At 44.7% G+C, this 13,184-nt stretch overlaps 1 protein-coding gene across 1 annotated transcript in view; it reads left to right on the top strand.

Annotated features, from left to right (window-relative positions):
* Window positions 1-7,663: 7,663 nt before the first annotated feature.
* Window positions 7,664-13,184, top strand: part of LOC118423023 (kin of IRRE-like protein 2) — a 34,173-nt gene continuing 28,652 nt past the window's right edge. Inside the window, exon 1 of the mRNA XM_035830916.1 lies at window positions 7,664-7,962. Within this exon, the coding sequence (XP_035686809.1) occupies window positions 7,908-7,962 (55 nt within the window). The 5' untranslated portion in view covers window positions 7,664-7,907. The remainder of the gene's footprint in view (window positions 7,963-13,184) is intronic.

A 13,184-nucleotide genomic window follows, 5' to 3' on the forward strand; every position in this document is an offset into this window, starting at 1 on the left:
GTGTATGTGTTATTTGTAACCAGGGCCTCCCTTCAAAGCAATGCTAATCACTGATGAGAGCTTAAAAGACTCCAAGAAATTATAATAATAATAATAGATATGGAAGATGTTCCTTCTGAGTTCAGAGTTTGGCTAAGATATATTTACTGCATATACGGCTTTGTGTGCTGAACATTGCGAACTAAATGTGTTGATATAGCTCACACCCAACGATGTAGTAGGTCTGCATGCACATTTATTAGGACTTCATTAGATATTTATAAGAAGCATGTATTCTGCATCTTTACTATCTTTTGCCTGACCCTCATTTCTTCCTGACGACCCCAATAAGAAGGACCCAGCGGGCTGATTTAAGTTTTCCATGAATTAAAATGCTCAAAACGATAATGCTCAATATGCAACAGCCGTGCTAATCATATTACAGGAGATATCAGAAGCAGAGTCGCTAGCCATCGACCAGGCGCCCCCCACCCCAACCACCCACTTTAAGGTTACTGGAAGGGTAAGGCAGATCGAACGTGGTATTTACAGAGCCAAATGACATTCGGAGACAGTGAATTACCAAAAGGCCGCGTCAGATCCACAAGTATGGGCTATACGTCCTCGGCTATGGATTATCAACATGTAGGTGAATCACAGAGCTGCCCGCTTTTGCTTATTGCCTGGCGATCCTCACAAATGACATACTTTGTCAGCGCCGCCTGGCTTCTCCCATAGCAGCTTTTGTGTTTTGCAAAGTGATCCTCAAAAATGAGACTAGACACGGCCATGCAGGAGCCTCCTCATCAGGGACCACTGTTGGCGTTTTAATTCTGTGTTTGTCTTGTCGCTTAAGGACCATCTCCGACTGCTACTCCGAATATTTGATTGTAAACTGGTAATAATCACAAAACAGAAGCAGTCAGAAAACGATAAGAAATCATTATTGATAGCCCGCTACAGGCCTGCTATGCTTTGGCCTTGAGGCTAATATCTCCATTTTATATCCCGGAGTTATGCTGGGTAAGAATGACAATTGTTATCAGCATCTATCCACCAGGGTCGTCAGGTCGACAGGTCCCCTTGGACGGATAAGACTCGGGGCCATATATGAATGGTTTCGATGTGACAGGTCGTTCAGTGTGATAAATTTCGCTCGTCACCGCGTGCCTTCGAAACACGTGTGACACATTGACTGCAGCTGGTGGGGTGGTGATACCTTTAAACAAATTCAAATCAGGACATTACGTACGTTTTTTTTAGATTTAGTTAAACCATCTATCACGTATCTGTACCTGTATTGAAAGACTTACCCACTCCCGTAGATGCAAACGGGGTAGGAAATTCAGCCTTCATAACCACTGCTGCTCCCTATTGTGCCAGCCAACCCTCAAGCTCAGTACTTCGACCTGGTCTTGAGCATGGCGTTTCTGATTTAAAGAAAAGAAATGCAGTTTTATGGAACTATTCAAATAACTTTAAGGTCTTGCTTCACCACTAAAAATCACTCAAGACGTTGCTTAGAGCTATCTACTACGGTCCGGATGCCCCTTCAGTACATGACAATGTGTACCACTCTGCGTGTCTTCTGCCTCAAGGTTCGCCATATTGACACTCAGCACAAGTCTGTGCACATGAATAAGGCTCAACACATGTGGCTCACGCAGGGTCACGGTGTCAGGAGACGCGAATCGTGAACAAGTTGCGGGTAATACTTTACCACCACGGAAGTCGTGACACCTACCGCAATGTCACACATTTCATTCGGTTCCTCCTAATACGAACCGACAGCAACAAGTTGCCCACGCATGAGGAATCGTTCGTGCCCTGCATGGGATTTCGCTCATGATTTTCATTTCTCTGAAATGCCAGATGTGACAGAAATACGACGCGTTACATGCAGCAGATATAATACCATGCACTGGCGCAGTTAGTATAGTAGGGTTGTTCTTTTGGCTGATTGCTGGCGTGAGGTATCCATAAGGTCACGTACCCGAAGTGATCGGTCATTCGCACCTGATGAAGGACATTTCAGTACAAGGTGAGAGGACTGTAACACACTTAGTGGGCCAACTAGAGGTCTTGCGCAGAAAACCGAACTTTCTGGAAAGAATTGTTACATTTGATGGTTGCAGTACGGATGAACGTAACTAATATAGGTCCCATTCATTGTGCTATAACGTATTTCTGCCATGTACGATAATAATCATCAGCATCCTATTAGATAAGGTTATGAATATGACTTGTTGAACCGGTTTTCTAGTTTGATGTTCTTGTCAGAATTGTTCTGCCAGTTCATTTTAGTGACTCTGAAGAAGAGTGATGTGTGTCACTCGAAACGTACGGAAATGATTCTCCGTTTTTCATCGAGCTGTAGAGATTGAATTGTATTTGCACATATGCCATTTTAAGCATATTTCGTATATGAGCATCGTTTATTAGTTCGGTGAGAGTTTATAAGACCCTTCCGATAGTGTTCCATAAGGTATTGATCTTCATTAGGGTCTTGGCGCTGGTTCAACATGTAACAAGAATAAGACCAGTGCTTGGTATGATTTTCTCTGTGTATGATGTACTTGCGGTAAGCGGTAAGATGTACGAGGGGTGATCAATAAGTCCTCGGCTTCACCCAGAAATAATAAGAACACCTCAGATTTTGAAGCATAGATGTCAAGTATAAAGTATTATATGAATGTGTACCAAAATTCAAATTAGTGTGATCATTACTTTGCAGGCGACACCCAGTAACGTTAGGTAAGGGAGAAGGACAAAAACGTGGACAATTGAGCTGCGGCATGAGGTGTGCGGGTCAATTTGCGCTGCTGGAAGTCAGACACCCAATTTTTTCCGCTTGAAATAGGAAAAGAATTATTATCAAACATTTTGACAATGTCTTTTGTTAATGACGAAGAATCTACGGCATGAGGAACTCGACGAACAATCACAAGTCACCCTTGTCTCGCCACTTACCTTCTAATTTTCAAAAAACGAATGCCTGGAAAGTAATGACTGCAATGACTTGAAATTTGGACGATATTGATAAAAGGCTTCATACTTCAAAGATTTGCCTCCGAATTTGAGTTGTGCTTATTATTTCTGGGTGAGGCCAAGGACTTATTGATCACCCCTCGTACTTGCATATATCCGATTGAAATTAAAAGGAAACTTCCATGTCTAACCATCTAACATGCTGGACGCACGTCACAGTCACATGATCGCAAAAAATCCATTTATCACAATGAGAGGATCCAAAATGATCCAGAACCAACCGCAGCATAACTGATTCCGATAAGCACTCTCACGTCCTGCATGAAGATTACGAGTTGTCCACTGGCTCTGGGCCAGCATGCCTCTCATTCAAGACGCATCTATAGAGGACTTTGTATGGACTCAAGTGTTCTTGACGCCGTATCAGAACCTTACCTTGCAATACCATCGGGCACAACTGGCGAATTATATGATCACATACTTGTATATCATTGACATTCAGTGTCGTACTTAGTTTTCTCGTATTTGGCAGTGGAGGACCGTCCGGAGGTCTTCCGTGTCACAGTAGAAGAACAGGGGGGTCAATGCGATCTGACAAGGCTTGAGGCTCGCGCGTTAACGGTTGTCTATAGAAATCGATCCGAGAAGAACAAACACAATGGTGACAATTATTCCTTCCTCGTTGTGGGGAGGGGGGGGGCGTAGTTAGAATCAACTGCCTGTGGCTGGTATACATACGGCTTCTTTCGTTTCTTGGAGCTTTCTGTGAAATCTAAAATATTTTTTTAATGAAAGTACAAGGTAATATTCATAAAAACACTCAGAGTTCTGGAAGAGGGAGTTTTAGTAGTCAATCGCCTGTGGCTGGAAAATACGGTTTCATTTGTTTCTTCTTGAGATTTATGTGGGATCTAAAACATTTTTTAAGAAAGTACAAGGAAGTATGAAAAAATGCCGGAAGAAAGATTGGAGTTCTTGAAGATTTCTTGATCCTCCCTTTTAAAGGGGAAGGACGAGAGGAATACTAATGCGCCAGTGAAACAAGTTGGTGCCCGCGGCTTGCCTGGAGTTGCTTTTGTGAAATCTAAAAAGCTTTTCCGGGGACGAAAGTGCAAGTCGAATAAAGGGTTTATAAGAGGATCAAGGCCCGAGAACGAAGGAAGATGACCATCAATCCTTTCTTGTCAAGTTAAAAGGAAGACGGAGAATCTTAATGCCTTAATGCCTTTCATCAGCACGGGTCGTGCTATGAGTTTTCCTTGGTTCCCGGGGCTTTTGCGGGGATTTTCCTGGAGAGAAGGTGTAAATCGTATCATGGATTCATGAGAATATCAGAACTCTGGGGCCGAGGGGTCCAACCCTGCACACGTCAAGTCTGGGGTTCATCCTTAGACACGTCAACTCTGCTGGGGGGGATGGAGCGATTATTGAAATAACGGATTGACCTTCTTACATCATCATGTAAAGGCATACGTATGGTAGGTTCGGTTAATCTGACCAAACTCCACTTCCGTATCATGGTAATAGTATTATTACTGTAATACTAGGTACTGGCGCATGCCACGCTAGTGAAAATCGCATGGTTTATGCTTAAGGGGAGGGACCAGAAAATGGGCCATGCGCAAAGGGTACCCTAGGGCTTTTTTTCCTGAAGTCAGTCTTTGGCCAATTGGCCAGTGGTACAGGAAGAGTGTTCACTCTCCAAATTCAGAGAGAAACTGTGACCTTAGTTGACCTTAGAGGTGTAATAATGGATCTTCAAGGGCCTGGCGAGCAAGGTGTTATGGGTTGGTAGTTCAGAGGTCAGTGTTGCTTTAGTTTGAACAGCTGAAGTAAGAGATTTTGCCGAAATCGAACCTCCATGAAGTCGTATTTTTCCACGAACGGTCAGTAGACATGTTTAGCTATCCAGTGCTAGTAGAAAGGAACTTTGGGAGGTTGAAATGAGTTTTGAAGCCCTTCTTTGTATATATATATATATATGTGTGTGTGTGTGTGTGTGTGTGTGTGTGTGTGGTTTTGTACAGAAAGCACTGACAGCTAGTTTTGGTGGTTTCTCCCGTCAAGTGTAATGAGTCAGCTGATTTCGTTTGCCCAGACCATGACGATAACATATACTGACGAAACTCATTCAAAAGGAAGTAAAATACACTCTCAAGTCAAAGGTGAAGAGTGCTTTCGGGTAGATAATTGTGAAGTCATTTGTGCACATTTACCAAAAGGATAATAGCTGATTTAAGTGTTGTCGTGACATAGCCGTGAAGATTTTGAAGAGACACTAACAGTAGCGGAATTAATGATGCTACAGGCTAGGGCTGGGTACCGGTACAGAAAATTCAGGTCCAGGTCTGGTTCAGGTCCAGAGGATCAGGTCCAGGTCCGGACCTGACCCTGGACCTGATGCAGTATGACTCATGACAATGGTCCATTTCACTGCAAAGAAATCTGTTTGGTGGAGCACTCGACTCAAACTGGCGTTTTAAAATAGAACAACTATAACTGCACCTGTACGATTGACTGTAAAACTTGGTAGAAATGACTATAAAATCTTCTCTACTTCACTCTTGTTATTTTCTTCCACCTGCAAGCACCAAAACGTGTGAATGTCTGACCAAACAATCTGTTAATTTTCTGATAGGTCCAACATCCGGTTCACCTAATTTCATCAGGTCCGGTTTTTCTGGACCGGTCCAATAAGAAAAACCGGTTTTGTACCGGTACACTGTACCGATACCCAGCCCTACTACAGGCACATTAAAACTCCGCAGATGTTTTAGACATAGCTAAGCAGACAATGATATTCACCGCGACAAGGTAGAGCTTCCCCAAGGTCAAATAATTATGAGGGATAATCTTTATCAATTGAACGAGCCACATGCAATGTTTTTATAATTAGCTAAAGTATCTCTACCATTATGAAACTAAGCCACCATGACGAGACAACGACTTTCTTCCCAGACGCCCTGGTACGCTGTTTGTGTGTAAATCCCCGACATCGCTATCCCATTGTTAGAATGATAGAGAACGACGTCAAGAATAGAACATTGAATGTGGAGCGCGATCGAACTCATTACGCCTCGGCTCGCGCGATAGGCATCGGAATAGAAATAAAGCTCATATATTCTATAGCCTTCAAAGCGACAGAAAAGCGTAGCGCCAGGTGCATCGGCATGGTGATGGTATGGAAACAACATAAAACGTGTGTCTGGGCCTAAAGGAGTAATGAAAATCGTTCCGTTCCAGCTTGCGTATTGTGACACGGACGGGGCGTCAAGTGTATCGCCTTTCATGGTGGATATTTACGTACTTTGCTATGACAAAATGATGGATAGTGTATTCTTGATTACGCAGAAATGCCAGTCTTCTGTAGGCAAAGGAAGCACTCACAACCGCAACACGCGCTTAACTACAAAAGAACATACGCTGAATGCCAGGGTTATGCTCATAAGCCGTAAATATCATAAGCCGTTTGGCAGGGAACATTCTCCCGTTAGTTCTACTTGGCATCACACCGTGAGTCTCGGCACCGTTATCTGATCGTTACTCCCCGAAATGTTCCGTCTACCGTGGTCACGAATTTGTCACGGTATATTCCAATAACGGCAGAACTATCTAGTGCTGCATAGATAAGTACACACAGGCGCGCCAGGATTTCTCGCATTGTAAAGCAGAAACACAAAGTACGGAAATACTTCCAAGCGTGAACGTGACTTGTTAAGTCGGATGGGTTTTCCCTGACACTGGGTAATCCAATAGATTAATGTTACGACTGCTGTGGGCGTATATAATTGATAACTGCGCCTCATCCCTTGAATAGAGGATCCTCTACCGTAAAACTCACATTGGCAAGCGATTACAACTTCCACTTTGGAAAGCAGGCACAGGAAACAGCGTTATGGAACAGTTTACGATGTCACAAGCAATTCCTTCCCGTTTTTCATCCCATTAACATCGGAGGTATTGTTTTGGGTGTGTCTCATTTTGTTTCCATATGTTTTGGGCCAACCTTAGTTAAGAACCTCGAGATGAATCCTAATGATATTTTGTATGTGGGTTGGTCTTTAGAAGACGACGCTTAACGTCAATTTGGATTCCTCTGACGGAATTACGTTGCATTGCAGCAGAACCTCCTGATTTTGTATCTTTTGTCCTTGACTTTGGATGTTTCCGTGGCAGATAGCTCTTACTGAGAGGTATAGGTTATGGTCGCATACCCGCGTGTTTTTTATAAGGCGAATGAGACCCTACTTTCGCTTCTCCTCCAGCGGTGATTTCGGAGTCGCTGAGCCGGAGCCGCTGCGCCCGTGGGAGTGCGAACGTGAAAAGTCACGGTCGGCCTTGCTGGTAATCTTTGGGGCACATCTGCAGGCGCTACTGTACTATCTGCCCCCGGCATGTCCTATCAATTGTTTCCACACGGAACCAGACGTGTGCGGAGTTCTGATTAGAGTACACTCCTCATCGCATAGCTTCGTCAGCTCGTAAACAAATCCACTCTCACCTCATTTCCAAGGCTGAAAGCAATCCGCCCGTCGGCAATTTCTAAACAAAAGTACGTGAATGTACACGTAAATGTATGTTGTCGCCCTGGAGTGAGTAGCTGGGCGTTAATGCACGGGCGTTAGCGGTCACGTGGCGTCACTAGGGAACCGCGCAGCCAGAACCGGGAGATCCCGCCAGTCGGAATCAACTGGCAGCTCCGCACCGGTTCTGAAACTGCAGATCTATAATTCAATTTTCTCGGCATGATGACTCCGATTAGATCGGGATGAGGGATAACTTTGGAAGGATCACTGGTGCGATTCCGTCCTCAAAAACCACCGTTTCTCGTTACAGACCGGACGCCTGCTTTAGAGCGGCACACGCTCCTGGATTCTGCCTCCGCACTCGGCGGTGAACCTTCATCGGAGTAAGTCGGCGGCAGGGACGGACGGTTCGCGATGTGGGCCCCGCTGGTTTTCGTTGTAGCTCTGACGCTGCTCCCCATGCAGAAAGGTACGTTTTAGCATTTCCTATTGCGTGAGAAATATCTACATTCTCTACGATATCAGAATGATCGTTGTTACCGTCTTCACTAGTGGAATCCGGTATATTAATTCTGTGCTAGACTGTTGACTATGGTTTTGTTGACGCTGTTTCTGCGGTGAAAGGACACCGTATAATTCTTATCATTGTAGTTCTGCGAAATCCCATGTATTTTCTGTAAGAGGTTTGAAAATAACGATCACTATTGTCTAAATTGTTGAGAAATGGTTGTTTTTGCCCACGGTGCCGAACTGCGTGCAGCTGTGTTCTGTCCATGGTTCTGATATGCAGGCTGCTGTTCTGCCATCTCCTCGCCTTTCTTCACCGGTCGTAAAACGCCTTGTTGGTCTTTCGCTGATCCAATGATGACAGTCTGAGTAGCTTAGCACTGACTCCTGCCGTATATCGATCAGGCAGCCGCTCTGTATACGTGACAATTAGTGGGGAAGTCGAAAATCTCCGCAGTTCTTTCATTACCGTATACGTCTCAATCAACGCATGGAAACGCGGGAAAAGAACGGTCACCGCATATCCATTCTTGGGCGGTAACGACTATTACAGCATCCGTTACTCTTACCAAGCACACAATCCCTTAGGCTATATCTGGTTCACACTTTTTAACCTATTTGCACAATACCCGCCTTCCATATTGTTTTCTTGGCCCGGTTGTTTCGTAATATTACATGCTCATAAATATTCTTCACAAGTTTCCATAGGGAAATAAACGGAAGCATAAAACAATACAGGCAGCCCATATTTTGCCCTTCCGGGGTGCGATTCCTAGCCCTCGGTGTCACCAAGTGCCCTAGATCCTTCATGTATCCAACACCATACATCCTCATGTATCACACGGCGTATGGATCGTTTAACTCCCGTTGTTCCCGAGCTTTATCATTTGATACCGAAGGGTACGGGACATCCATAAAATTTGATTGAATTGCGGATCGAGGTCGTCGTTCGTAGCGGTTGTTGTGAGAGACATGCACATTGCATGGGGGGCTCTTAACGTGTGTGTCAGCAAACACTTTCATTTGAAAGCCTAGCTGGATTAGCTGTATGGTAAAATAAAACGGAGCTGCGCACTTTTGACGTTCGTAATAGCACTGGTTCGTAACGTCGGCACTCCCTGTTGTCGGGCCTTGGGTATAATCTAAAAGGACGCTTGTGTTTTGCAATAGGGCTTTCATTGGGTATTGTGGGACGCGGGTTCTCGCAGTAGAAAGAAATGGGGCCAAGGCACATGTGCACACAGGTATTACCACAGTCTGCACCGCCTACTTACAGTCCTATGTAGCTTCCTACGAATATCCCTCCGCTACGGGACCCCTGAAGCCTGTCAACCTAGTTGTACACACGAAATTACTTAAAGGCCCTATGTTCGTTGTTGAAACCCATAGAGACGTCATTAGAGGATTTCAGCTCCTGCTAGCACCGGCAAGAGTCGCCTCATTGGGGCTGTCTTCCCTTTATTGTTTGACATGAAATCTGCTGGCTGAACTATCAAGAGATCTGTGAAATGTATCTCCATAACATTGCCTTGCCTGTAGGTCAAGAGGAACTGTTGAATATACTGCAGCTTTTAGTTATCGAGGGACGGCCTGTACATTGGCATTAAGATCTCACGGTAGATGCGTTGCCTGAGCGCAAATTTCGTACTCACAAAGGACGACTTTATTTGATGGATTTATTGAACTGGTAGACGGTTGCTTAAAAGCATAATAATGAGGTCACGGGTGGCGCCTTAGGCTGAGGGACTTATATATAGATTAAAGATCTAAAACAGTTGCCGGAGGTGCGTAGTGTTTTATATATCTACTGACATTCGGCTATGCGCCGCCTTGCGTGAATGCTAGGGGTGCCTGCGAGATAAACTTGGCAAAGTCTAAAGTTCTTAAAGGAAAAGTACTGCAGGCCGCCTAATCCTTAAGGTGACTCTTGTACACGTGAAGAGAATGGTAAAAATCTTCACTAAGCATAACTATTGTGGTTTTGGTCGCATCAAAAATACTGGCTGAAAGCGTACCTAAAGGTAGATAGATTACCATAGGGCAAGGAATAACGTTCTTAGGCCTTAGACCGAAATAGCCACGGGCCCCTCAGTCATATGGATTACTTCAGAGTGCATAGAGAAAACGATAAAGACCTATGATAAGAAACCAAATCGCAGCTTTCTTAGCTTTCAAAATGCCGGTTTAAATCGCGCATTTAAAAGCAATGTAGGGTAAACGCTGAGAAAAATCCCCATCTTCTCACTTCTTAGGAGAAAACTACCTTGAGTCGCTGAAGCCAAAGGGGCACGCTTGGAGAGAATTATAGAGAAGAAAGTTTCTTAAGGACGGAGATCATGGGTTTATGAGCGTTGGAAAAGTTTCGTGAAGGCGTACAAAGGAATCTTAGAGAACCACAAGGGCACGGCTTAGTGTTTTGAGTTCTAAGTCGGAAGATAGCTTGGGTCACCAAAGCCTTCGGGGTACTAGCGCGTGTACAGAATGATGAGCAAGCATAGATGTACCTCGAAAACATTCCTAGGTGTATTCAATGAATACCTGGAAAGAATGGTAAAACCGTACGTTAACCGCGCGCGACTCTCTAATTAGCATGAGAATTGTCGGAAAACTGGAACGAAAGATTCTGGACGACCTTTACACGTACTACAGGTTCAAGAACCTAGCTAAGATATTAGCTCCAAAGACGACTCTTCATCACGAGTCACTGTGCGTCTTGATTTCATCCTTGAGATTTCCCTCGACGCTTTCTTCAAGGCCTTCGTGGTCACTTAGTGTTTCGAAGATATCATTTGTTGCTGCGCCATGACTCTCCTTGGCCGCGCCAGTTCAACGAGGCAAGGCATTCCCCCTGGAGGTTAAGAAGGGAATTTCAAACGTTTTCCGTCTGAGAGGCTGAGTCGATCCCGCGGAAAGGAACTGCATGATTAGAGTGACACAGGGCGACTTTGCCCCCGGCACAGACATCCGGGCACCGCGGTAATCCTACTACATCTAGTCATCTGGCAAGACGGGTGATTTCTGCGGTGTTGCGGCAACTGAACCACAAATCCTTTCATCTTGTTAACATGCTGCCGCGCATTTGCGTCAACCGAGAATCAGGCGTGGATGAAGTCGGGTAAGCAGGTTGAAAGGGGAAGGGAGATGCGACATTTTTCTTTAAGCAAGACGGAAACAAGATTGTCTCGGTGCCATAACCGCAAACTACACCGCAATTATGTACTGTGAATTGACTTGAAAGAGTAATGAAAGGGTGACGATGATGATGTTAAGGGTTATTTTATTGCCATTGTTGAGAAAGCTTCCTTCAAGACCATTTAGGGGATTTGGCAGACACTTCTAGCTTTTTAAAGAACGGTGTTTGGTAAGATGGCTCATGTATGGTAACTGAACCATAAATCCTTTCATCTTGTTAGCATGCTGGCGCGTATTTGCATCAAAGACGCATCAGCCGTAGACGGAGCCATATAAGGGGGTTGAGAAGGGGAAGGAGATGCGGGATTTGCTTCCAAGCTTGCAGGAAATGAGATTGTTCCAGAGCTGTAAAGTTCCACAAACTGAGGCCTGATCATGTACTGCAGATTGACTTTGAGGTGAAAGACAAGGATGACAGTAGTAGACAAAGGGTTACTTCGCTGATAGTATTGAGTAAAACGAATAAGAATTATTTTAAGCTCCTTATTGGAACATTTTTGGTCAGGGCACGTTTCAAAAGATTGCTTCCATACACCAAAAGCAGTTACTCAAGCAACTGGATATGACTGGAACTGATTTTGAAATTATCAGTCTTTCGTCAGTGATTGTTTTCCATAATATTCCATATTTGTTGTCAAGGTTTATGAAAACGCTTCATTGCTATGTAAGTTTGCCAATATCAGTACATCCTGACATGATCGATCGTCCTGTGACGGCCACAAGGCAGTACTTGAAAGAAAAGGTATTACAATGAGTGACGTTTTCCTCGGAGGGGAGCCGCCGTAGACGTTCTCACTCCATCAACGGCGTCTGGGAGCGTCCTTGTACGTTCCTCTGTCGCCAGGGATGTGAACAAGTCTGTTAGCGCCGCCGGACATCGATTTGTCAGCGTGGACCGCCTGATGAGGTGATCTGCAGACCGAGCATCTTTTTTCTCTGGTCGTTCAGCAAATATTACGTTGCACGTTTCGCGTTTTTCCCTTGATGTAAATTACGTGGTGGATTTTATTTGCAATCTCGGTTAAGGTTAGAATACTCATCGTAGAAGATGAAGACTGAAGAAGACTTTTGAAACGGGGATGCATTTGCCAAAGTGTCGTTTCATTTGTCCTGGTGCATGTACGTTTTGTTATATCCCCCATTTTCGGTCAAGCTCCCGGTAATCATATACATAGTGAGGAGATCCTGAACAAAGTATCGACGTGACCGTGCAGAATGTCCTCCCTAGCTTTGCAGACAACGAAAAGAGCGAAGAGAGGACCATCGATCACGTTGGCGACGTCTCTTCTCTTTCTCCCGTGCAGGTGACATTAGAATGATTTATAGGTTCGCAAGGCGGTGAAAAGATAGAGCTCGGGAGCTTTGACCTCTCGCCACGGCGACCTCAAGGATTCCGATTTTTCGTATTGATAGGGAAGCTGTGAAGACTGACCTTACCGAAAATCGACTTTAGTTCCCGCTAACCTTCAGCGTTTTAGGTCACCAGCGGGGGATAGACCTTTGCAGAGGTAAGCGAAGATGGCAAATGCGGCGACTGATGCAGCAATGAGCAATCACACTGCCCTTGTAACATCGCCAACAGGCTAGGCCACAGGCGACCAGGGGTCAGGTTGTAAGCCAAGAGTGCAAAGGAAAAATGAAACGGTGTGGATGTTTTCGGAATACGGTGTGGGTGTTGTTGGAATATGGATCTTGTTTGGGAGTCGTGTAAAGATAGGTGAAGGAGGGTCAGGATTGGTTTTGGAACCGTTCCATGTTCTTGATTGAATAATTTCAAAACAAATTTGATATGGCTTTGGATGTGCGTAGGGAACTCGATTTTTCTGATGTCATAGACTGAAAACTGACATTGCTGTATTTCAGTTCAACTGATTTGCATGCAGTTGGCGGCATTTACTCCTTCTTCAGAGTCGTTGAAAACTTATCAGCATCCATTTCTGGCAAAACATTCACTCTATCGTTATAACCAGCTCCTGAAATGAGGGACTTGCG

This window comes from Branchiostoma floridae, chromosome 9 (assembly GCF_000003815.2).
Source record: "Branchiostoma floridae strain S238N-H82 chromosome 9, Bfl_VNyyK, whole genome shotgun sequence".
Lineage (NCBI taxonomy): Eukaryota > Metazoa > Chordata > Leptocardii > Amphioxiformes > Branchiostomatidae > Branchiostoma > Branchiostoma floridae.